Source organism: Hyperoodon ampullatus, assembly GCF_949752795.1.
Source record: "Hyperoodon ampullatus genome assembly, chromosome: 8".
Classification (NCBI taxonomy): Eukaryota; Metazoa; Chordata; class Mammalia; order Artiodactyla; family Ziphiidae; genus Hyperoodon; species Hyperoodon ampullatus.
The window spans coordinates 4,541,043-4,567,993 of NC_136921.1; the positions used below are offsets into that span (position 1 = coordinate 4,541,043).

At 44.2% G+C, this 26,951-nt stretch overlaps 1 protein-coding gene across 1 annotated transcript in view; it reads left to right on the forward strand.

Annotated features, from left to right (window-relative positions):
* Positions 1 to 9,138: 9,138 nt before the first annotated feature.
* The window catches only part of DRC11 (dynein regulatory complex subunit 11), a gene marked incomplete at its 5' end in the record, with an annotated part of 169,612 nt that continues 151,799 nt past the window's right edge, over positions 9,139 to 26,951 (forward strand). The window contains 4 exons of the mRNA XM_079710231.1: positions 9,139 to 9,459; positions 13,077 to 13,196; positions 17,002 to 17,193; positions 19,644 to 19,715. Of these exons, the coding sequence (XP_079566357.1) occupies positions 9,139 to 9,459; positions 13,077 to 13,196; positions 17,002 to 17,193; positions 19,644 to 19,715 (705 nt within the window). The remainder of the gene's footprint in view (positions 9,460 to 13,076; positions 13,197 to 17,001; positions 17,194 to 19,643; positions 19,716 to 26,951) is intronic.

The following is a 26,951-nucleotide window of genomic DNA, read 5'->3' on the forward strand; positions in this document are numbered from 1 at the left end:
AACCTCAACAGTTACCAAAGATGATGAAAGAAGAACAATGCACACAAACACAGTGACTTGCTAATAACTAACATCCACACGGCATCTTACGTTTACAACGCACTGTCGCCGTATTTCATTTTCATTTAGCCCCAGAAGGGCGTCTGCATCTGCCCTGCACCCCCAGAACCTAAGTCTGCGCTAGCCCAGAGTAGATACCCAGTAAGGTTTCGAAGGAACGAATGACTGTTACCCCACTTTACAGATGGGAAGGCTGGGGCTACCATCATTAAGGACCTCGCCCAAGGCTACATATCTGAAGGTGCAGGAAAATGGGCAAACGGGAAAGCGGAACAACGGCGTGGAGGACAACGTGCGAGGGGACAGAAGCTGGGGCCGATCCCGGGGAACGCTGGGCGGGTCCTCCGGGAGGCGGGTACTACGCATGGTTCCGGCGAGGAACGCCGGCCTTCGCATTCGGCGCGGTTGCCAGGGAAACAGCAGGAGGCGGCGCAGGCGCCTAGCGCGAAGGGGGCGGGAGCGCGCCGGCGGCGCGGACCTGCGCTGCTGAGGCGTAGCGTCCGTAGCTAGGTTTCGCCTTGCGCCTTCTCACTGCCGGGCCACAGTAAGGTTCCGGAGCCTCGGGGTCTAGACGAGAAGGCTCGAATCCCCCTCTCGGCGGCTGCGCGCATCCCTGCCTATCGCCTTTCCCTTCCCGAAGTGAAAAGATATCCCCAACCCCAGTCCCTCCCTCCAGAAGGAACTTACCCCAACGCCCTCTGGCTGTGTCCTGACCCCTGCAGCCAGCCGCCCTTCAGAGGACAACAGAAGAGCTTCCCAGCGGGCGAGGGAAAGAGGGAAAGTAGCCAGCATGTCGAACGCGTAAGTGATGGGCTGCCCGGCCATAGCCATGGGGTGGGCTTCTCCAGACAAAAAGATAGCCTGCTGTGCTTCTTTTCTCCCCCACCTCTTCTTTTTGCAGTTTTAGCAAATAAAGATACACCTCAGCAGAGAGCATCAGCTTCTGTGGACAGGGAATGCCATACACTTAGACCTGCCAACTCCCCTGGTGCTATCCCTGCCCCGCATAGAGATGAGCTCCTCCAGGCCCAGTGCTTATGCCCGCTAAGCCCTTGTGGATGTATTTTTGAGGAAGCAGTGTCTATGTTCAGTTCATTGCCTGCTTTTTTGTTAATCTAACCCGGTACTATACAGTGCTTTGTGAAAACACCCAGGTCCCGATATTTAAGTTAAGAAAGATCTTGAGGAAGCTTTATTGTACCACGTTGCTTTTCACCAAGAAACGCCAGTCAGGTGGCAGTGGCACCAAAGAGTATTCACCCAGCACTGTGCCATTTACACCGCACCAGCCCAGCAGTTATTTCATAATGGTCATCTCAAACATCTATTATAGTGCTGACTCTGCAGGCACTGTCTGAGTGCTTGAATATAATAACTCATGACTCCCCTGTAATGTAAGAGCCGTTAATATTATTTCCATTTCACAGATGAGGACTTAGGCACAAAGAAGCTGAATAGTTCATACACAGCGAGGACACAGTGTCAACCAGGCACTGCAGCTCCAGCCTGCATTCCAGCTCTCAGTAACCCTGTTTTCCAGGCCAGGAAATAAGAACCCCGAGTCTAAGGGCTTGCCAGGCTTTGCGGTTGGGGTAGATCAGGAGCTCGGTTTTGGACGTGCTGAGTTTGAAGTGCCTGTTGGACATCAAGTGGACACAAGTAGACAATTGACTTGAATTCAGATGAGAGGACTGTGTGTGAAATATAAATTCGACAGCTCTTGGCATACACGGTCTTTATGAGACATGGGATGAGTGTAGACAGAGGAGAGAACAGGTCCAAAGACTAAGACTCGGTCATCCAATGGCAAGAGATGGAGGAGGAGAGACCAGCAAAGGAACCAAAGGTGTGGTCATTGAGAAGGAAACAAGATTGTGGTGCCTTGGAAGCCAGGAGAAAAAGTAGAGTTTCTTGGAGGAGGGAGTAACAGACTCTGTCAAATGCTGCAAGACAAGCCAGAGGAGAGCTGAGAATTGACCATGGATTTAGCAGTGTGCAGTCCAGCGGTGACCTTGACCTTCACGGGGGTGATGGAGTGGAAAGATGGACTAGAATGAATGTAGGAGAGAGGAAGAGGAGAGAAATCATAGACAGCGCAGCACTGGCTCTTTAAAGACATTTCGCTGTAGCTGGTGGCAAGGGAAATGGGGTCCAGAGACAGATTTTTTTAAGATAGGAAACAATAGCCTATTTGTTTGCTGAAGGGAATGGCCAGTATAAAGGAAGCGGGATGACATGGGAGGAGGAAGGAGAAGTGGGGTGACATCCTTGCTAGTGGGGGCACGGGCCCCAGCAGACAGACAGAGGAGCTCAGGTGGTTTATGGCGGGAAAATGAGACAGGGTAGAGGCTGTTTTGTTTTGTTTTGTTTTGCGGTACGCGGGCCTCTCACTGCTGTGGCCTCTCCCGTTGTGGAGCACAGGCTCCGGACGCGCAGGCTCGGCGGCCATGGCTCATGGGCCCAGCCGCTCCGCAGCATGTGGGATCTTCCCGGACTGGGGCACGAACCTATGTCCCCTGCATCGGCAGGCGGACTCTCAACCACTGCGCCACCAGGGAAGCCCGAGGCTGTTTGATAAAGATGCTGTTCGGTGGGTAGATGTCCTGGTGGGGCCTGGAAAGATGATGTAGATGGTAGATGGTGGTGATGCTGAGGGGCCGAGGGCGATACCCTCTGATGAAATGAGGTTCCAAACCAGGGGGTGTCGGGGGTGGGAGGGAGAATGGTCTGGAGGTGGGGTCAGGAGCCAGGATCTGGCCCTGCTCCGTGCTGTGGTTTGAGGGCTCTGGGACGGAGGGAGGGCTGAAGGAGAGGCTGTGTTCTGTGGGGAGAGCCAGGCCTCCCTTAGAGCAAGAATGCCAAGGAATATTCCAGAAACAGTACAAACACCTAGATAGTATTGGAAGAATTTGAAGGCTTATCATATATAAAATAACTTGAGGAGAATTCCCATTTTGCAAGGTTTTGTATCGAAGTACATGTTTATGTCTGAATATTTAAGTCTTTTTTCCCCCTCCGCCCACCTATGCATCATCCCTCCATCCCCCAGTTATAGGAAAACTGCCAAGCTGTAGAAATAACAATCTGGTCTTTTTCAACTGTCATATTCAGTCTTCTGCACCCACAATCCTCCTAACTTCAATATCTGTAACATTTCTAGGTCATATGCTGAAGTCTGAAACCAATCATGTACTTTAAAAAAATTCTAAGTGGTCTCATGGATAAAATACTACCTTCTCTTTACAAGGCACATTTAAAATTTCAAGAACACTTTCACATCTGTTATCCCATTCCTCAGTAATCCTGTGGGGTGTCCACGGTAGGTGTCATTATCCAGATTTGCCACTTGAGGAAGTGAAGGCACAAGGTTAAGTGACCCTCCTGAGACTGACTACCTCAAGAGACGGGTTCTGATTTTAAGCTTGGAGCACTTATAGCTTTAAAAACCACCTTGCCATACCCCAGAGAAAGAAAAACATAGGTCCACACAAAAACGTGTATTGGAATGCTCATAGCAGCATCATTTACAAGAGCCAAAAGGCAGAAACACCCCATATGTCCATTCACTGATGAGCAGATAAACAAAATGTGGTATATACATGCAATGGAACATTATTAGACAATAAAAAGAAATGAGATAGTGATACACACCGCAACACAGTGGGCTTTGGAAAAGTTACACTGAGTGAAAGGATCCAGTCACAAAGGGCCACCTGTTGTATGATTCCACTTATGTGAAATGTCCAGAATAGGCAAATAAATAGAGACAAATTAGATGAGTGGTTGCCAGGGACTGGGAGGAAGGCGGATAAGGGCAAATAGGGAGTGACTGCTAGCGGGTGTAGGGTTTCTCTTTAGAGTGATGAAAAGGTACTGAAATCAGAGAAAGGTGAAGGTTGCCCAACTCTGTGAATATGCTAAAAAAAAAATAAACCCACTGAACTGTGCACTTTAAGAGGGTGAGTTTATGGTATGTGAGTTACATCTCCATAATGGTCCTATTAAAACATCATCTTGCCACATTCCGTGTCTCAGATCATCTTCCTGGGCACTGGCTCAGCAGAAGGATGCTGAGACCTTGGCTTTGAGGCAAGGTGGGGCTCAGGCTGGACTGAGGCTTCGAGGGACGTGGAGGCTGCACTGGCTGGGGGTCCAGGGAGTGATAGGGTTGTAACCAGTGGACACACGTGGAAGGGCAGCAAGGCAGCAGGGAAACTGGAAAGCTGAAGCCAGTCTCCAGGGGAAAGGGTAGCAAATGCAGGGTTGCATGCTCACACAGCTACTGAATATCTCCCCATCAACCAACCACCTTGCCTGGTCTCTCCAAGGGTCCCCCGAAAGACAGCAGGTGAGGAAGAAAGAGGCTGCAGCCCACATGTCAGGACTTGGAAGGGTCAAGCCACCAGGATGGTCTTTGGCCCAAAGTTCCAGTTAGGAGTCAGCTCTGCCCTGGCTCTGGAGGCATTCCTGCCTCGTTGACCCTGGGTAGAAGCCCGGGAGTGCACTGAGCTAGGGCAACAAGGCTTCCCCAGGCTGGATCTGCCCCAAAGCAAAGTCTTAAATTCTAGGTGTGTCCCATCCATTAATTTGGCTTTTGTTTCCCCTGGTGGAAGCCTCCTTTACCCAAGATCCCTTGCTAATGATTGGTGTGGGTCTTTATGGGATTCAACTCACCCCCCTGCACCCTATGGAAGCAGCCTCCATGGGTGGCATAACACACCTTAATGCTTACTGGTGCGTTAAATGCTTTGAAGTCTGATAAATACCCTTTATCTTTTATTATCAACTCCACCCCTACATATAGAAATTATGACTAGATTTATTTACAGAGTCTCCTGGATATTATTACCAAATTCTTGGTAATATTAAATCTGCCTGTCAGTCTCAAGAATCTGCTTTCTTTTTATCTGTTCTCTCCAGGCAGGAACAGAGACTGCCTTCTGCCTGTTCCAGTCCTCTGCAGCTAGCATTCCAGAATTTTCTTCAGCTACGTCTTGTGTGGCTCTAGCCATATTTATTCTTTTTTTTTTTTTTTTTTTTTTGCGGTACGCGGGCCTCTCACTGTTGTGGCCTCTCCCGTTGTGGAGCACAGGCTCCGGACGCGCAGGCTCAGCGGCCATGGCTCACGGGCCCAGCTGCTCCGCGGCATGTGGGATCTTCCTGGACCGGGGCACGAACCCGCGTCCCCTGCATCGGCAGGCGGACTCTCAAGCACTGCGCCACCAGGGGAGCCCTGGAATTCTAACTTTTGATGGTCACTTTTCTCTGTTATAATGAAGGTGTCTATCACAGTGCTCTTTCACTAGCAGTATTTTTAAAATATTGCCAAGTGTGGAGAAATCTAGTACTTGAACCTGAGGAGTGGAGTGCCAGGGGCAACATTTAGCATCCAGCCTCAGTCGGGTGCTGGGAGGGAGGAAGAGTTTCGTTTTTAGCTATAAATCTTGGTTTCCTTGTGGTGTCCAGCACCTCTGCCCTGGGATTTGTCCTGACGAACTGGAGGCAATAAAGGTTCAGAGCCTGTACTCTGGAGCCTGGCTGCCTGGGTGCAAATCCTGTGTTCAAGTCACACAACTTCAGGCAGTCACTTCTCTGTGCCTTGGTTTCCTCATCTGTAAACTGGAGTAATAATAATACCCACCTCATAGGGTTTTGAGAATTACATGAGTTAATATATGTAAAGTACTTAGAACAGTGACTGATACGATGTAAATATGAGCTATTACCCGTCATCATCACCAAAACCCTAAAGACTTCACATCAAGAGAAGCTTTTCACTTTTGGCCAGGAAGATAAAAATCTCCCATCTCTGCTCTAAGCACATAAAAATGATAGAAACAGCAGAAATTAATACAACTTTGTATATCATCTATACTTGAATAAAATAATTTTTTTAAGTATAGAAGTTAGTATAGAAACAGTAACAGATTTAAGTTCCTTTCTTGTTTTATGAACACTAACATGTCAGTAGGTTTAGAAATTAAACAGAAGTCCAACGAACTGAGGTTTTATTAATACTATGATTTCCATATTTATCTTTCTCTAAAATTAAGGATGTTGCTTTGTTCTTAAATTATTCCAAATACTCAGAATTAACAAAGGAAATGTTTCTTTTGAATTTAAGGTGATTTATTTAGAGAGCAGAGGTAGCTCAGTAGAGTCTAGCACAAAAAATGAAGTGACAACACAGTACTTAATTTTGAAAAATGTTCAGAGTATAGCTAAGTGGCTTTCCATATTTAAATAACCTAGTGTATGACATCTACTTAGTAAATGTTAATTATTTTTAACTTGGAATTTCGATCAATAAAACAAAACAAATTATAAAAAAAGATAGAAAAATATTTTTAAGGATTATTTTCATTTTTTATCTAAAACTTTTATTTTTAATATTTTTATTTATATTTTAAATTTATAATATACTAATATTAGTTTATATTTATATATATATTTATATTTTTATTTTTATTATATATATTTAATATATATTTTATATATATATTAGTATATATTCAATGGTATAATATTAAATTATAAAATAAAACTAAAATATTTAAAATTGAAAATAAAAAACTTTTTTTTTTTTAATCCAAGTTGAAAATCTCTGCACCAGGAACAGAGTGGAAACCCAGGGCAGTGAGCAGGCCAAACCAGGAGGCCTAGTCAGTTCTGGCACAGGGGTGGGCAGTGTACTCTGGGATTTCAGCTCCTGAAAGGCCTGGGATCAGACCCTCCAGGAGGACTGGAGCTGGACTCCCATGGAATCCGGGGCAGGACCACCCTTCCCAGCTGGGTCAGAGGCAGAGGGAAGGGCCACAGCCCATTCTGGGTCATAGTGGGAAGCCAGCTTTTCAGCCAGAAGGCAAGCTGTGGAACACATAAACTCAGAATACATAAAGAAGCCCCACAATTTAGTAGAAAAACGATCCCATGTAAAAACAGGTAAAACAAATGGATGAACAATTTAAGGAAGAGAAATTGCAGATGACCAGTTGCACGTGGAAAGATACTGTCTCGGTAGCAACCGGGAAAATGGACACAGAAGTCTTATTTCTTACTTGTCATCGTGGCACACATTCTGGCTGTGTGTCTCAGGGAGGTGGCAGGGGCTCTTTTATTTTGGGGAGAGGTGGAAGTGGCAGTGTGGTTTGAATCGTGGTTTCAGCTCAGAATCGTGTAGACCCGGGTTTAGACGCTGACCCCGCCTCTGAGGGGCATCATCTCCCTCCCACCCCAGTGGAGCAGTGGGAGGCTTCCCCAGGGGTGCTTCGAGGATGACACGCAGCATGGAACGTGGCAGGTGGTCAGTTTCAGCGCGAGATGTTCACACTTTTCTTACCCACGGGAAAGTGGGGCGCATGCTTGAGGAAGGGCAGATAGTGGATCAGAGGGCCAGAGGGAATGCCTGGGAATGACCTCGGGAAGGGGCTGGGGGATCCCCAGTGAAACAAGGTGGATTGACCGGCATATTTATCTCCGAATGGCCTCCGAAATGGCAGTAAGGGATTTAAAAGGCTGTAAACACACGAGGGCCAAGAGAACATTTGAGCATTTGACAAGAGACATCAGGAAAATGTAGGCGGAGGGAAAGCAGACTTGGATGAGAGGGGAGAGGTGGGGTAGAGAGCGTGGCCTGCAGGCCAGCAGAACCCTGGGAAGGTCTTTCAGAGGTGGGGGGAACTGGTTGGAGATCAGCAGAGAGCAGGTGCTAAGCTGCTCCCATCCTGGTGGAAGAGGCCGGTGCAGCAGCCTGGACCCAGGATGCAGGACACAGGTGGGCGTGGGAACGGGAGGCCGGGCTGACAGCAGAAAGGCAGTGAGAGCCCGCAGCCCCCTGGACCCACTTGCTTCTCAGGCTGGAGGTTGGAGCCGCCCTCACCAGTGCATCCTGGGAAGACCCTACAGACAGAGACGGGCATTGGCGGGTTTCACCCTCATCCCAGGGAGATGGCCAGGATCCTACCCACCCCATCATCCCCGGTTAAGCCCACTGGTTAAGAAGTGCCTTCCCAGACACAATGAACTTCTGGTTAGCTTTTCAGAGCTGGGTCTTGGATATAAAATAGGAGCCCAAAATCAGCCAAATTTTGAAAGAAAATAAAAGTCTCTGCCATGGTGTATTGGTCAGAGTCCCAGCAGGAAAAAGAGGGCATACTCAGCAGGGTGGCTAATAAAGGGACCGGTGACAAAGGTGTGAGCTGAATCTCGGGAAACCAACAAGGGATGGGGTGGTGTCCTGGGGGTGGCAGGGCTGTCACCACCCTAAGGCTTTGCTAGAAGGAGGATCGTTTGTTGACTCACTGGGGGGCCGCGAGAGAGGACACATCCCCATCTCACTCTCCCACTCCCTGGGCTTCCGGCTGCACCCTCCACTGAGTGGCTCAAACAAGAGCGCGGAGCCGGCCTCCCCAGCCACAGTCTGCACCTTACTTCCTACAGTCAGTGTTATGGTTCCGAGGTTCATAGGTGTTGCTTAGAGCTGTAAGTCGTTCATTTCTCACTGCTGTGTATTAGTCTGTTGGTGACTATACTACAATTTATTTATCCATTCTCTTATTGATGGACATTTGGGATATCTCCAGGTCTTTGCTTTTATCAAGAAATGGTACTGTGATCATTCTTAATGCAGATTTACAAGAGTCTCTCCAGGGTATAATTGTTCATTCGTAGTTATGCCCATGTTCAACTTTACAAGGTATTTTCCAAAGTATGTGTTCCAATTCGTACTCCACCAGCTGTGTATATGGATAAATCAGGTAACTATTCTGGTTATCAACTTCCTCATCTTTTAAATGGGTATAATAATACTGGCTTTACCGGTATAGTGAGGAATCACTTTATACCATTTAGGCAAAAGGCTTTTTTAACTATTTATTTGATGATAATAGCCATGGTCATATCCAAAAATCACATGCATAACAAAACAGGACATAAGTGGTCTAAAGAGCCTTGCAACTATGCTCAGTGTTCTTAGCTCACAGTTACGGTGTGTTACATTTTGTTATACCAGATGCCCAATGTGTATGCCTTGCAAAGTAATTTTTTCTTCTTGTATTGTTGACCCTGTCCTCCCTCAGAATGTATAATAAGATGTGGCATCAGACCCAAGAAGCCCTCAATTCTTTGCTTGATAAAGAATCTGAGATGATGAAACCACAAAGAAATCAAGTTTTCATCTTCCAGATGTTAGCCACCTTCTACATAAAATATGTGCAGATCTTTAGAAACCTGGAGAACGTCTATGACCAGATAGTCCATCCACAGAAACGCATACTGATCCGAAAAATCCTGGATGGGGTGATGGGTCGCATCCTGGAGCTGAAGAATGAGATGGTTGAATTGGAATTAACCGAGTTTCATTACTTTGATGATATCTTACAGGATCTAAAGTTGGTTCCTGTAAGTACTCAGGGTTTTTTTCATATTGGTTTCTTCTTCTTATAAATAAGATATATAGGCCTGTAACCAATACTCTGCAGACTTTCTGGTCGTATTTATTAGTTACATGTTGTATTGAAAGTCGAAGCATAGCCCTTCAATGAAACTATACTGCCATGGACAAGGATTGGGTTTGCTCAGTTTTTGGCGCAGACAGATCTTTGAATGGTCCTGGGGTCTGCTGGACACCGCTGTTGTGGTCTTACCTGTCACCATGGTGTCTGCCCAGGTAGGTTGGAATGTAGTAGGACGAGCCTTTCCCAAATATCCTCCCAGTTTCCAATAGCCACGCCCCTACTTCTGTTTCCAAAGGAAATCTCTCTCTGGCCTTTGTTTCCCATCATCTTCTAGATGAGCAGCCTGTTGGTTGCTGGTTCCTAATTCCCAGGAGGATGCATCTCCTCCTTTGCTTTGGGTCAGTGGTGACTCAGGAGATGTATGACAATGGGCCTTTGAGCCTCCGACACCAAAGAAGGGCTCCCTCCCCTTCTCTCTGATGCCCTGAGCACTCCCTGCCAGCACCTGTAACCACAGTGCCTTCCTGTGAGCATTCTGTCCTGCAGCTGCCCTTACGACCACTGCCTGAGGCCCGGGATCTCTTCTGGCTGGGTCTGTAGGGGCTGGTGGACACCCTGCATCAGTGTCAGGAGTCATATGAGTTCAGTCTTCATTTTGAAAAGATCATTTCCCTAAAATAAAATTGGGAAGAGAAAGTGTTTAGTTTTCTACACGAGGTTTAATATTTCTTCCTTTTGAAAATATTCAGGCTTCTATAAAAGGATGTCCCTATCTGGGATAAACTTTCCTAGCATTATTACTGTATTTAATCAGAATGGACTAAAGAGAATACCTGGAATGAGTGAAGATGTTGAAGATTGTCTCAAAATGTTCATGTTTCTTGCATTCATGTATAAGAGCAGGGGTTAAAGCACTAGATTTTTTAGGTCAGGAGTACTTTACCCACCCCCAGTGTGAAAATATCAAGAACAACTCAGGACAAACATGAAATAAATAGTCATTAAGTCATGATAATAAATTTAATTAATGAGGTAATATTCAATTTATTAATTGAATTCCAAGAATATTAAGTAATACTCCTAAATTTAAGGAATAAGCGGTTTATGAAATTTAAATGGTGGGCTCCTTTAGTTTTTTTTCCCTGCTTTTCATCCTGCCTCAGCACCTGTGCACTGGCCGGTTCATCTTCTTGAAGGCCATGACCATTGAGAAGGATGATGACTGAGTGACATCATCCAGGCAGCCTTCCTGATAGGAGATGATGAGCTACGTGTTCTGCCAGCCCTGGAGGGTGTTGAGCTCAATGACACTGAGCTCCAGGTGCTTAGGGGGTGCATTATGCAGCCTCAGCACGGGCTCCAGGAACAGTGCCCTTGCCAGGGAGACACACATGGACCAGCCTCTGGGGATACCTGTGTGGCCCAGTTCTGCATTTCAGGGTGAAAGCTTGACCAACCAGCATCCTCTGTGGCTGGGCCTCTGTGGCTATCACCCACAGCTCCTCTGTGTTTTGTTGGGCCAGCACGCAGATATTCATACAACATGACCAACCCTGACCATAGCTTATTGGCTCAGGGATGGAGACGTTGGTGGCTGCACCAGCCAGTCCATCCTTGAGAGATTCTGAAACTGGGACAGAGAGAGACTACTTTCTGTCTCCAATTCTGAACTGTAGTCTCCCAAACTTGTAAGTAGTTGGAGCCTTTGTTCACCAGATGCTCCAAAGAAAGAAGCTTCAGGGAGAGAGAGTGAGAGAGAGAGAGAGAGGAGAACAAAGCAGGATCACCAAGAGGAATAGAAGGAAATGGCAGATTCCTGAAGGCATCGTCTCCCCTGGACACATCCCTGTTGCTGACACACACCCAGCTTTGTTCCTGCCCTTGTTCCAAGAGGTCCCAAATCCTTCCATCAGTGTCCCCTTTGGCTAAACTAGCCAGAAGACTGTTTCTTTAGGTCCCCATAACATAGAGAAACACGTAGAGGAGAGAGAGAGATTCTCTGTTCCAACAAATTTACTTTGATTCCACCCCATGGAGAATGGAAACCCCAAGGCATCTGTGATGGGCATAAAATATATCACGGATGGGGGCTTCCCTGGTGGCGCAGTGGTTGAGAGTCCGCCTGCCGATGCAGGGGACACGGGTTCGTGCCCCAGTCCGGGAGGATCCCACATGCCGCGGAGCAGCTGGGCCCGTGAGCCATGGCCGCTGAGCCTGCGCGTCCGGAGCCTGTGCTCCACAATGGGAGAGGCCACAACAGTGAGAGGCCCGCGTACCGCAAAAAAAAAAAAAAAATCACAGATGAGATGCAGCAGCAAGCCTGAAGCAAGGGATACCTACATTCCCCTCTCTTGCATTCTCAAGTGCTCTGGTTGCTCACCTTCAAAATCCTAACTGTAACTTCATTGGTCCATGTGGACCAGACAGAGCCACGTTAGTAAAGTTTCATCTTAAAATTTAGAAAAGCACAACACTTGAACATGCTTATTAATAAACAGAAATCACAACATTAGATAAAAGTGTCATCATTCTCCACTGACTGTCCACACTCACCCACTGGACCCTAGAAGCTCAGTCTTAGTTCACCCCAAACACTCCATTAGCCTAGGAAAGTTTTGGTTTTCAAAAACTGCTGCCACTTCCTGGAAGAAAGTCCTGGGTACACTATTCCACCAAGTCCTAAAGGGACATTCCTGTATGCTAAAATGCTTTTTCAAGGGAAGGCCTCTTCAGAATTCTCTGGGCTGAGGAGATGTGGGGAGTCACACCAGAATGGGAAAAGGCAGAGCTGATCCCAAGGACCAGAACTTATTTTCCCCCAGTCAACTGGTCTACCAGAAGGCAGCCATGAGTGTTCTCATAGAGTATCTAGGACAGTGTTTCTAGATACTAGGGCCAAAGGCCCACCCATATTCTTGAATAACACTTCTACAATCTTGATTATTGACCTTGGAATGGCAAACATTCATCTGACCTCCACTAATTTGAAATATCTGTACACAAATGAAGAACAGAAGTTTATATTAGCGTATAAAAACAAGTTTCCTAATAAAGCAAATTAATTTTGTAAATGATTTTTGTAATGGGGTAATTTAGGTCAAAATAAAACCAAATTATTTTTTTTTAATTGTGACTGTTCACGTACACATGGTCAGTGGTGCTAATGATAAATTATTAGGTTTAATTCAAAGATCTCTATAGCTCAATTCTATGCTATCCTAATTTGCATTATTATTTTAGGTAAGCTCAGATAATATTATATTTCTTTAAAGAAAATTTGTTAAGCTATCGTTCGTTAATTGAGGCCTAATTGGTACGAATTACTGGAATTTTACAGTAATGATCAAAATGGGATATGGTTACACTTTCTCCTTTTGACTTCATTTATGTCTCCTTAGCGGGAAGAAACTGTCTTCACACCACTGGCTTCATCACCTCTTAAGTGAGGATGGGAAGTAAAGCGAGTCTCTGATGCCCCTGTCCTAACTGTATATTTTAAATGGATTTGAGTCCTGGAATCATGACCAAAATGCTCTTTTGCCTCTTCTTTCTCTTCTCTAGCAACAGTTAGATATCCCTATACCGAGGTATTTTCTGAAGGAGAAGTTGGAAGTAATAAAAGGAAGAGAGGAAATGCTTGCTCAACTATTAGCCGACAGTGGATTAGGCGTAACTGAAAAGGTTTGTATATCATTTTAACAAACATTATTCCATAACCTGTAAAACCTCCTTTTCTGCTGTTCCTAATTGTGTGAGAAACAAGAAGACTGTTTTCAATGCGAGGAACATGGCACCCTTTCTCCCGTGTTATTCAGTCACTAAGAAGTTGCATAACCTTTGGGTGTGTTTTTGATCAGTCATAACCATTCTTTTTTAAGATCAAAACATAGTACTTCGTTGGTTAAATCAGCATCTCTAAGCCTGAGTAGATTATTGACTCAGTTTACTGGTTCATCTCAAAGTCACCCAGCCTACAGTCAGAAGCAGAATGTTGTTCATATAAAATAATTAAGTGCTGAGATAACTAGGAGTTAAAATTACAACACTCTCTGAAAATGCTGATTGACCTCTTGTACCTTCAAGCTGAGTGGCACTTAGATCACCTCGAATGGACTCTCTCTGGGGAAAGCGGGGGAAACCCTTAGAGACCCCCCTGGAAAGTCAAGGGCAGAACCCAGTGGGTGTTCTGGCCCCATTCCTCCTATATCCCCAGTATGTGCATGGCTGCACCCTTCCCTGTTTCCGCAGCTGTCTTCGCTCTGACCCTCACTGCCTTCTCATGGATTCTGTGGTCATCTCTGTTCAGCCTTCTGGTGGGCAGCCCTTTCCGCAGGGCACTGCCAGATCAACCTGATCAACCCCTCACTGCCGGCAAAACAGTGCCTCCCGCCTCTGGCTGGTCTTCATGGCCCAAGCATTAAGGCGGCAGGTGAGCATCCACACAGGGACAGTTCAGAGTGACAGGGGCACTGTTAGTAGCTATGCTGAGACTGTGCGTGCAGCCTGGGTGCACAGGGCAAACAGACACCTGTGGTCTTCGGGCAGGTAGGCCCCGTGGGGTACTGCCAGCCTGGGTCGTGGTGTGAAGGAAGATTCCAGGTGCACCCAGGATGGCAGGGGGGAGGGAGAAGCGTGTGCCCTGTCTGCCTGCCAAGGGACACACCTGAAGTGCATGCACCGGATCAGCACACGCACCACGCCCCGAGCTGTCTGTCCTTCTGCACAGGCAGCGTCTTGCTGCACAGAGGGTTTGGTCTCTTCGCTGTATCCCTGTCAATGTGATGCTAATTCTTCAGAGCCCAACGTGGCACAGCATCCCTGGAGAAACCTCTCTTGACCCACCTCACTCACGACCACCCCTCCTTCCTCTGCCCCTTCTCCAAACGACCGGCCCCCCTTCTGCATTCTACATTGCTTGAAGTGGATTCCTGGGAATCTGGCCTGGGGGTTGTCGAGCCGTTCCTTCACCACAGGCTCCTGGGTCTGTGCCTTCTGTCACCGCATCATCACCAGAACGGAGCCCTCCCTCCCCAGGAATCCACCCCAAAGAGGCCCTGGCCCAAAGTGTTGACAAGCAGTGCAGAATCCGCGGAAGATCTCCTAGGGAAGACAGAGAAGGGAGGTTACATGGCACACGCTGCAGTCAAACCCAAAGATGTCCTCTCTGCCGTTTCTCCTCTCCACTGTCCCTCTCGGTTTGTGCGGGGTCAGCAGCAGGAAGGTTTCTCTCCTCCCTCGCTCCACATCCAGCCCTGGTGGCTCCTTTCTCCTTGTTAGGTCGAGCCGTTCATCTCCGCTCCAGGCCCTGTTTCAGGGGTGCCTAATGCCCCGCAGAACACGGGGCTTCTGAGCAACACCCAGGCATCTGTGTGACTTTCCCATGCCCTTCAGTGTCTCACTGGACCCCCGCTCTCACCTTAAGCCGCTTATTTCTTGCAGGTATATGCAGTGTACACCCCAAGAAGAATTTTGATAAGGGAAAATTGCTGCCCACGCCTATAGTGGTCATGCTGAACATTTCACTGCTGTTCAAAAAATCTTTGTCGAACTGAGTAGATGACACCAAATCCCTCACAAGTATCCCATAAAAGCTGAAATTATTTTTAGAATGACAGTATGGAATCTAAAGGAAATAGACAATAATAACTAATGTTTGTCGGGCACCTGCTCTGGGCTTAAGGGTTTTTACATACATCAACTGCTTTAATGCCAGCATAATATTCATTTTACCCTCACGTGCAAAACACATTATTGAAAAGGAGTGCTCACTGAAAATTCGAAGCAGCAAGATCCCTCTGAAAACCGAACCCTGAGCAATTGTTGTGTGAAAGAGCTTCCTCCTGTAAGGCTCTAGGTGTCCCCATGCTGAGGGGCAGTGGGTGCTTTCGTGGAAAGAGGGTGGTCCGGCTCAGTTCCAGTGGACTCCACCCGTGACTAACCATGGGAACTTGCGTAAATTATTTTACTTTTTCCACCCTCGGTCTTCTTAAGTGGTCACAGTAATACCTGTCTTGGCAGTTGCTCTGTGAACTGGATGAGAACGCGTGTGAAAAGCATCTGGCATCTGTAGGTCCTCAGTAAATGTCCCGTTTCTCCCCTACTTGCCCCTTTCTCTGCACCGCCCCCTGTTGCGCAGAGAAATGACGGTCCCGGGAAACTTTGGTCCAGGGGATGAATTGGAGCACCTCTACCTGGTCCCACAGTGTCTTGCCCTGGACCCTGATGGGGTGGCCATCGCTGTCCTCTGAGGCCTGGAAGAAGGCTCAGCCCGTGAGTGTTGTTCGAACTCAAAAGGCCTCTCCCTTCTGCCTCTATCCACGCAGGAGGCTTGGGTGAAGCCAGGCTAGGTCCACAGCTTATCCCTCCTTCTGGGAACAACGCCTGAGCTCATGCAGGACCCAGGACGCCCCCAGCAGCCTTGCTCTTGTCCCTCTCCTCAGAAAACAGCACCGCGCCTCGCCGGACCTTGCCTAAACACACCCCACTTGAGATCTCCAAAGACAATATCCTATTGCACGAGCCTGATTTCTCAGTCTTGATAGTAACCATCCCATCCAGATGTTTTAAAGTGCAGGTGTGCAGGTACTGGCACACATTTCCCACATAAAGGTTTTTTTTATTAATTTTTATTGGAGTATAGTTGCTTTACAATGTTGTGTTAGCCTCTACTGCACAGCAAAATGAATCAGCCATGCATGTACATCCATCCCCTCCCTTTTGGATTTCCCTCCCATTTAGGTCACCACAGTGCATTAAGTAGAGTTCCCCGTGCTATACAGTATGTTCTCATTAGTTATCTATTTTATATATAGTATCAATAGTGTATATATGTCAATCCCAATCTCCCAATTCCTCCCACCCCCGCTTTCCCCCTTGGTATCCATACATTTGTTCTGTGTCTGTGTCTCTATTTCTGCTTTGCCAATAAGGTCATTTATACCATTTTTCTAGATTCCACATATATGTGTTAATATACGATAAAGTGAAATACTCCTAAAGTGATTCCAATATTAGTCATATTCACTAGATCATCCTGTAATTGATATTAAAATCAACATTTGACTTCATCTGTATTTCACATTTCAAATTCTCATAGTAGATATGTTTTGAATTTGTACATTTCTACTATTAAGTTAATGAAACAGTGACAGCAATTTCAAGTTTATTTCAATCCATTTTTATTGGCATTCCTCGTATAATTTGCTGCCAACCTAAAACCTTGTGGAGCTAATTAGTATTTTGTTCAAAACGGTAGAGGAGAGCTTAAGGGGTCCTTAAGTATGGGCCCATGGCGTGAATGTGGCATAGTATCAAAATATACGTATTCACAGGAAAAAATGATTCATATCGAATGGCTATCATACTCTCTATCAGCAGTTTGGAGACTCTCAGCAGGGTGGTGTTAGAAGTTAGCATGTGATGTTTCTGGAATCAGCTGATGTCATGAACATGTTTAAACACTGATTTATCTTAAATGTTTTTGCAGAAATACCCTGTAAAGCCTGTCCCCCTAGAAGAGGCTGTTAAATTAATCCAGGTCGCCGAGAGGGCACGGCAAGGGCGCCTAAGAGCCATGTTCATGAAGCAAATCTATCTTCAAGAATACAGAGCAAAGCAAGCAGGGTTACTGGGTGAGAGAGTAGCAGACGTGGAGACTGCTGCACTGTGTATCCAGAAGGTATGAATGGGGCGCTTTTGGACTTGGGGGCAAGGTGTCTTGACACAGCTGGAGATGCAGACCAGGGACGGGGGCGGGGGGAGCTCTGAAACTCAAAATTCCCACATCCTACCTTTAGTAGGACTGGCCTAAATTCCAGAAGGACTGATTATCTTACCCTGGGGAAACTGTTAAGCAAGCTTCGTTATATTTTTTTTAATTTTGTTATAAATAGGTATGAAACTCAGGCATTTTATTGAAATATTTTTAAAGATCACCAATAACTGTTGGAAAGAATGTTGCTATATAAGTCCTCACTGAATTTTTAAAAATACATTTACACGCAGACGTAATTATAGAAGGGGAGCGGGTTAACACCTGGGAGCTTGCAGAAGCGTGTGCCATTTGCAGAAGCTCCAGTGACCACCACTAATAACCAGAACACAGGTGGTCCTTTCAGAAGGGGCCCTTGAAGTTTCCTTCGCTTTGTCAGATGACCACCCTCGAGTTCTACCCCATCTTTTTTCAAATTGTGACTAAGGTTGCTCATGGGAAAATGCAGAAGATGGCAACGTGACACAAGTTAGAATTAGGTTGCAGAGAAAGTAAGTATAAGGACATAAAACAGAGCCAGAAGATCAGGAATCTTGTCCCTAATTGTGTTTGAATGGGAGTGGAGGGGATGCTGGGGAGAGACAGATAGACTATTTTCTTTCAAGTTTCTGTGGGGATATAAGGTTTTTTAATATTTATTTTATTGAAGTATAGTTGGTTTACAATGTGTTAATTTCTGCTGTACAGCAAAGTGATTCAGTTATACATGTATATATATTCTTTTTCATATTCTTTTCCATTATGGTTTATCTCAGGATATTGCATATAGTTTCCTGTGTTCTACAGTAGGACCTTGCTGTTTATCCATTCTATACATAATAGTTTGCATCTGCTCATCCCCAAACCATCCCTCCCCACCCCAACCCTTGGCAACCAGAAGTCTGTTCTCTATGGGATATAAAGTTTTAAATGAGCGTCTGAGTTCAAAGCTTGAGTTGTACAGTTCTTGGGTGTTGCTGTGTTATATTTCTCCATGTTACAGTGGAAATTTTTCTGTTAAAACTCTGAAGTGCCACCCTTAGATTTAGCCCCACACTTCTGCAATCTAGATGTTTCTCTTGAAGAAATACAGGTAGAGGAACCTCACTAACAAAAACTATAGGCTATTTCTTTTTGCTCCCCAGCTTTATTGAGATATATTTGACATATAACGTTGTATAACTTTAAGAGTACAACATCGTGATTTGATATAAATGTGTATATCAAAATGATTGCCACAGTAAGGTTACTTAACACATCCATCACCTCACATAATTGCCATTTTTTCTTGTAATGAGAGCATTTGAGGTCAACTCTCTTAGCAATTTGCAAGTATAAAATACAGTATTGTCAACTATAGTCACCATGCTGTACATTATACCCCCAGAATTTATTCATTTTATAACTGGACGTTTGTGTCCTTTGACCACCTTCACCCATTTCCCTCATCCATCCAGCCCCTGGCAGCCACCGAAGCTACTCTCTATTTCTATACATTTGTTATTTTTAGATTCCATATGTAAGTGAAAGCATAAAGTATTTGTCTTTCTCTCTGTGACTTATTTCTCTTAGCATAATGCCCACAAAATTCATACATGTTGTCGCAAATGACAGAATTTCCTTCTTTTTGTAGCGGAATAGTACTTCACTGTATGTATGCATCACATTTTCTATATACATTCATCCATCAACAGACACTTAGGTTGTTTCCATATCTTGGCTATTGTGAATAATACTGCAGTGAGGTACATGGGGGTACATGTATCTTTTCAAATTAGTGTTTTCCTTTTCTTCAAATAAACACCCAGGAGTGGCATTTATGGATCATATGGTAGTTCTATTTTTAATTTTTTGAGGAACCTGCATACTGTTTTCCATAGTGGATGCACCCAGTTACATTCCCACCAACAGTACGGGAAGGTTCCCTTTTCTCCACATCCTCGCTGACACTTGTTATCGCTTGTCTTTTTGATAACAGCCATCCTAACAGGTGTGAGGCTGTTGCTAGGTCAGCAGCGGACCCTCCAGTTGCTCCCAGGGACAAGGGTGGGTCCTGTCTTGTCCCTGGGTAGACAGAACTGCCTCTAGTACCCCTTGTTCAATAGGGAGGCCCTGGACAAAGGTCCTCATCAGGGTCCACAGTTGGGTCCTGGGAGAGTAGACAATGGTATAGGCCACTTCTGTGATTCATACTTTCTTTAAAAATTTTGCTTGTGATCACAAAAGAGAAAATACTCCATCAACACACACAGGTGCACAACCTTGACCACATAATCATTACATCATTTGGGATATGCAGGTTACATGGGAGAAACAATATGACCATGTTTTCTTTATTTTTTTATGTATTAAACAAGTGACCATTTATTTATTTTTAGGTTTGGCGAGGTTTCCATCAGCGCAAGAGAACAGAAAGAGAGAGAGAAGAGGAGATGATATTCCTGGGCATGGTAAGTTTTCTTATAGACAAATAAGCATCTGGTTTTCTCAAAGACAGTAGAATCTGTAAGACTTGTGTCTTCCTTAGAGAGTTTTTGAGAGAAGAAAGGAAAGCAAAATACATGACCGGTGACTTAAGAGAATGGAATCACCTGTATTATCTAGAAGCCTGCCCCAGGTGATCCAGAGACAGCAGGGTCTTGTCTGTTTACACATCTGCTGGAATACGTGGGCTGCTCCAAAGGTGGGACAAGCTGTGAGCTGCCCACCAATATCAGCCGTGCCCTACACTTTGTTAATATATGTTAGTATTCGTGGTCCTGAGAATGGGTTTGCCCTGATACAGCTGCCTTCTTTTGGGTGATCTCCATGGTGATTACTGAATCAGAGTTGAAAGGGTATATTACTTAGTTACTGCCACAAACTTAGCAGCTGCAACAACACACGTTTGTTACTTCGGTTTCTGTGGGTCAGGAGTCTGGGCTTGACTGAGTCTTCTGCCCAGAGGCTCACAGGCTGCAGTCAAGGTGTCGGCTGAGGATGGGGTCTCATCCTGAGGCTCAACTGGGGAAGGATCTGCTTCCACGGTTGTGTGGTTGTGGGCCGGGTTCAGTTCCTGATGGGCTGCCAGACTGAACGCCTCAGTTTTTTTGCCAGTTGTTAGCTGGAGGTAGCCCCCAGCCCCTTGCCAAGTGGGCTTTCCATGTGGCAACTTGCTTCATCAGAGCTGGGGGGTGGGGAGCTGCTTACAATCCCACGCAAATGATTATAGAAGTGGTATGCATCACCTTTGTCCTATTCTTTTGGTTATCAGCAGGTCATAGGGTCCACCCCATGTTTTTTAAGACAAAAGTGTTGAAAGTTATAGAGCAATACCCTGAATGTGGGACCAAATGCTATATTTTCTATTTACAGTAATATCACTGATAAGATCTTCTAATTTACTTTAAATCCTAAGACCTCAGAAAAGAAAATTTAAATAGTCACGTTTTTGGTTGATCCCAGAACTCACTCTTTGCTCTTGCATCACTTTTATAATGGCCGGTTCTAAGCGACAGATGACGTGGTTTTAGAATAGCATATATTCTCTTCCGGCCCCACATCCTGACTGCTCCACATGCACTTCAGCCTCTGTGCATCACCTCTGTTGTCAGCACAGAATGGAAAACAGGAATTATTTTGTTTGAGGAAGGGATTCATGTCCGTGGTGCAGACACCTGGAAGAGCATCTTTCCCTGGTGAAGGGGCGTATGCTCACTGCACCTGTGTGCGGAACCTCAGTTGTGACGTCCAGGCTTTATCATCTTAAAAAACATTGTGACTCATATCAGAGTGGCATATATGATTCAAGAAATACCCTGATTTCACCGCCTGCATTCTTGATTTCTTTTTGACCTTTGAGTTTCAAAAATAAGTCAACATTAATTTTTGGAATTGAAAACCCCTAGGATCCCAGCCCATCTTTTACTTCTTGGTTGTTGAGGTGCCATGAGAATCAAGTGGGTGAGCCCCTGTCAGTTGTTATGGATCTGTATGATTTCAAAACTGTGCTGGGTGCAATATTATTCAGCCATAAAAAGAGGGAAATCTTGACACATGCTTCAGCATGGATGAACTTTGAGGACATTATGCTAAGTGAGACAAGCCAGTCACAAAAAAGACACATGCTGTATGATTCCATCTTTATGAGGCATCTAAAGTTGTCAAACTCATAGAGACAGGAAGTAGAAGGTTGCCAGGAGCTCGGGGATGGGCAATGAAGAGTAGTTCAATGGGTATCAAGTTTCAGTTTGCAAAAAAAAAAAAGGTCTCCAGATCTGTTGTACAACAATGTGAATATACTCAACACTACTGAATGGTATACTTACAAATGGCTAAGATGATAAATTTTATGTTATGTGGTTTTCACCACAATTTAAAAATTGTTTTTAGTTCACTGACCATGGAAATGTATATTGAAATGGTTCTATAGGAATCATCACTATTCACCAATGGCCAAAAAATACAAGTTAAAAATTAAATGAGATACTGTATTTCATTGAATCTAAGATGTTATTCATTATAAGATACATCATGATTGAAAATGAAAGAAAATGGGCAAATAAACCAAAACACATCCCTGATTGTAATATACAGCCATCCCTGTATATTTAACATTTCAGATATGTTAAACCCTGAAAAATATGTATGTTAGAACTGATGATAGAAGGTGATTTGTATCTGTCTTATTGGGGGGAAAAACGTTTTTTCAAGTTATATTGGAAAAATCAATATTGTTAAAATAACCACACTACCCAAGGCAATCTATGGATTCAGTGCAATCTCTATCAAATTACCAATGGCATTTTTCACAGAACTAGAACAAAAATTTTTTGAATTTATATGGAAACACAAAAGACCTCGAAGAGCCAAAGCAATCTTGAGAAAGAGAAATGGAGCTGGAGGAATCAGACCCCCTGACTTCAGACTATACTACAAAGCTACAGTAATCAAAACAATATGGTCCTCACACAAAAACAGACACATAGATCAATGGAACAGTATAGAAAGCCCAGAAATAAACCCACGCACCTTGGTTCAATTAATCTATGACAAAGGAGGCAAGAATATACAATGGAGAAAAGACAGTCTCTTCAATAAGTGGTGCTGGGAAAACTGGGCAGCTACATGAAAAAGCATGAAATTAGAACACTCCCTAACACCATACACAAACATAAACTCAAAATGGATTAAAGACCTAAATGTAAGATCAAGTTATAATTATTGACAAGAGTGTGATGAGATGCTTATTCTCATACACGGTGAGTTAAATTGATTCAGCTTTTCTGAAAGAGGCAACACAATCATTAAAATATTTCCTTCCCCCTGAGGTCTAGTTCTAGCTTAAGGAAATCATCAGAAATAAAGGTTTATGTGCATAGACATTTCCTATAGTGTTGTTTTTAATAATGAAAAATTGGAAATACACAATCCTAGTGTTCTAGAGTAGGGATGGAGTTAAATGATTTATGGTGGACCTACCTTAAAGTAGTGATAGACCACCATTAAAAAAATATGTTTATGACTCATTTTTGATGTGAAAATTCTCAGAGTGAAAATACAGAATTTAGAATTGTACATATAATAGGATTTCAACTAAATATATACACACATACATGCACATACAAAGAAAAGAAAGTTTATATCGTGTTCCTTTTTTCATGTCAGAACTTTGGAAGTTTTTTGTTTTAGTTGTATTTTCCAAATTGTTTAAATTTTACTGCATTAACTGGGAAAAAAAGGCACACATTTAAAAATAAAAGCAAACAGCCATAGAATATTATCAGTTTTTTCTATTCAGATCTCCAGATTGTTTGGTGTATATACATAGGTGGACAGTTTATGATACAAAATTGTTTCTCTGTTCTACCCATTAGAGACACAGAAATATGAGATGAAATGATAAAAACAATGGTTATCTCCAATTTTCTACTTTAAAAATTAAACTTGCGGTCAGAAGATTCAATCTAAGATAATCTAAGTTTAACATGAAATTTTATGTAAGCAGCAGTTTGACTCAGCCACTTCCATTTAATTTAATTCAGCTGACATTTACTGAATATGATGTGTAACAGGCCAGAAACTTAGGGAATGGCCCAATGCTATTTTTTTAACCTAAAGTTTTAATGGCTTACATTGATACCACAGAAAGATAGAGTAACATGTTTTTTACTGTAATTTTTCTGTTTTACTTTGTCATTTGTATATGCTCAGCTCAAATAAAGGAAGTCTGCTTTAACTTTTCAGCAGTACAGAGTTTGGATAGTAAAGAGGACAGCTTGTCTGTTTTGTATTAAATGCGACTTTCTCCAGTTTGCTTTTTTTCCAAGCATGTCTCCTCTTGGTATTACATGTTCTATGAAATTTTACACCATTGTGAAATATATGCATTCAGTTTTTAAAAGAATGGTATCTTCTGTTTGCTGGCTGATAACCATAAAAATCCATTACCCCAAATCCTGGGAATGTTTTCAATTAAATACATTTTCCACTATATCACTAATTAAGATAGTGTCTACTCATTTTAAAATTTCATTTTTCCATTATTTTACTTTGTTACGTCATATCAGTGTATAAACCATTGACTTCTCTGATCAAAACAGTATTTGTATCTTTGTGGGAAGCTTGGCCTATTTCCAGGGGTGAGTATTTAGTAACTGAAATGAGAATTAGAGCAAACGACATAGTTATGTTCTCAGTTCCTGACTAAATGTTGCCTTTACCATTGTCATATAAATTATTTTTTGATATTGCCATTTTAAATATTTATATTCTAAAATCTACAAAGGAAAATAAATAGCACTCTAAAATTTCATGTGCAGTTATTTTAATTGGCAGAGCCAATGGAGTGGATGAAGGAGGACACTTAATGAATGTAATACATTTCATTCCGTGGGTCCCTTTGAAATAACGTGTCCTACAGCCATGACCATGGTGTATTTTATGTTACCCTGAAGCTATCAATGTTTGCATTATAATAAAGAACACTAGGGGACACTTATTAAACACGAAGAACTGTCACTTTGAAATGCATCCGCTAAATCCTCAAAACACCATAACACCCTGCTCACTTTCAAATTCTAACATGAAACAAGCTACATTATAGATTATTTTTCGGTCAATAAATTAGACTCGTTTCTTATGAGCAAATAACCCCAGGTAGGAGCTCGGGCACCCAATGAATGCCCCCAAAAGGCGGCTCCCTCCTGAGGCTCCCCTTGGTCCGGGGCCCTCAGGGGCTCCTCTTTGGGAACTGCTGTCAAAGCCAAAATGAGCGAAGGATCAAAATGAAACGGTCTTTACGATCACACTTTGATTTCAGCCCCAAACCATGGTATCCAGCTTGGTCCTGTGCATTATTCATTATATTTGGCTCCAAATGACCTTTGGTTGTTTCTAGAAATAAATGTATTAAAAAAACAGATTTGCCATGATTTATGGGGTTTTGTTTTGCTTTGTTTTAGTTGTATTTTACTTTTTAAATACAAAAAAAAAAAAAAGCTGTTTCCCTAAGTGTCTGGGGACGGCAGCATCTTAGAAATGAGTGTGCGTCTCCCCTCGGCCTTTGAAGGGTTGGCCTGCCAGGTGGATGGAGAGGCAGGTGTCTGGGGTGGCCCCTCTACCACGTGGGTCAGGGGTGGGGACACTTTGAGCCACTCACTCCCCCTCCCCCTGAGCCTCAGTTTCTCCTTCTGTAAGAGCAGGATAGTGCTACCTATTTCACAGAGCTGTTAGAAGGGCCTCCGGACCTGGCCTAGAGCTTCGACGGGTTGCCTTCAAGGAATGGTGGCTGATGTTCATCGTCTTGGAAAATTACATTACATTGTCCCGATAACTGAATGATTTTGTACAAAGGAAAACTATCACGATACGTCATAACCTTTCTATGTAACAAAACAAAATATTTCAAAATACGTTGTTGCCTAACACATGCATGCCACTGATTTCAAAATATAAAGTAACTTGGCCCTTGTTATTTGCCGCTCGTGTTACCGACCAGGATTCTTAGCCTCCTTAATCAATAGAAATTGAGAAGAGGCCCAAAGAAATTCAGGCTAGGCGTTATTGGGGCCCCTGCTGCAGCCCTTGTTCACTCCCTGAGTGCAGGCGAGCTGGTTCCTTGTAGGAGGTGAGGGTAGGGGTGTGTCCAGGGGTTGGGCTGGAGGTGTAGCTTAGGTGTTTTGCCAACCCCTTTGGTGGTGGTGTGCTGGGGGCATGCGCAGTACCCTGCTTTTGCTCCCGGCTCCTCAGAAGTGGCAGTTGGGTTTTTGGTCTTTATGTATCTGGTTGTTCATGATTCGCCCCAACTGTGCATACACGCAGTTATTTTTAGTCCCTTAGAGTTTCTTTGCTTTTTGTTGCTGGAGGAGACATTTGTCCAAGTGCAAGCACTGCAGCAAAGGGTCCCAGGTCCCAGCCTGTCTCACTCAGATTTATGAACTGAAATTAGTCTATTAAAAGTACGATCTGGGGCTTCCCTGGTGGCACAGTGGTTGCGAGTCCGCCTGCCGATGCGGGGGATGCGGGTTCGTGCCCCTGTCCGGGAGGATCCCACGTGCCGCGGAGCGGCTGGGCCCGTGGGCCATGGCTGCTGGGCCTGCGCGTCTGGAGCCTGTGCTCTTCAACGGGAGAGGCCACAACAGTGAGAGGCCCGCGTACCACAAAAAAAAAAAAAAAAAAAAAGTACGATCTGGAAAAGCAGTGCCATTGGAACAGCCCAGCAGGGTCCAAGGCTTACCCAGCTGCAGAGGGAGAATTCGGAGATCCCTAGGGCAGCGGGTACTGCCCACCACGTACACTGTGTGTGTTGCACCAGGAAAATGTTTGAAAACCAGGAAAAACAGTGATCCTGATACAGGCATGCATGGAAGGCTCTTAGGTTGAGCAAGGGAATCAGAGCCCGAGGAGGACACCCTGAATAATTTTTGTGATTCAAAAGTCCACCTCAAGATGCTTTGGGAAAAAAAGAAAACTCACCATTTTCTTGTCTGTTAAATGAGATCTTACAGTCTAGTTAACTGGGAACCTTTAGTTTGATTGTAAGTATTTTTTATTGAAGTATAATTGTCATGCAGGATCATATTAGTTTCAGGTATATATCACAGTGATTTGACGTTTATGTACATTTTGAAATGGTCACCCCACAAAGTTATTACAATATTATTGACTAGATCCCCTATGCTCTGCGTTTCACTCCTGTGACTGACTTATTTTATAACTGGAAGTTTGTTTCTCTTAATCCCTTTCACCTACTTCTCCTGGCATCCCTCCCCCCACCCCGCCCAGTCCTCCTCTCCCCTCTGGCAACCACTTTGTTCTCTGTAACAATGAGTCTGTTTCGGTTTTGGTTTGATGTCCATGTGTATTGATTTTTAGATTCCACATATAAGTGAAATCATATGGTATTTGTGTTTCTCCGTCTGACTTATTTCACTTAGCATAATACCCTCCAGGCCCATCCATGTTGCCACAAATGGCAAGATTTCATTCTTTTTTATGGCTGAATAATATTCCTGTGTGTGTGTGTGTGTGTGTGTGTGTGTGTGTGTGTGTGTGTATTATATATATATTCATTTATTCATCTTCTGTATTCATTCATCTATGTATGGACACTTAGGTTGCTTCCATATGTCAGCTATCATAAATAATGCTTCAGTGAACATGTATCTTTCCGAGTGTTTTTGTTTTCTTCAGATAAATACCCACAA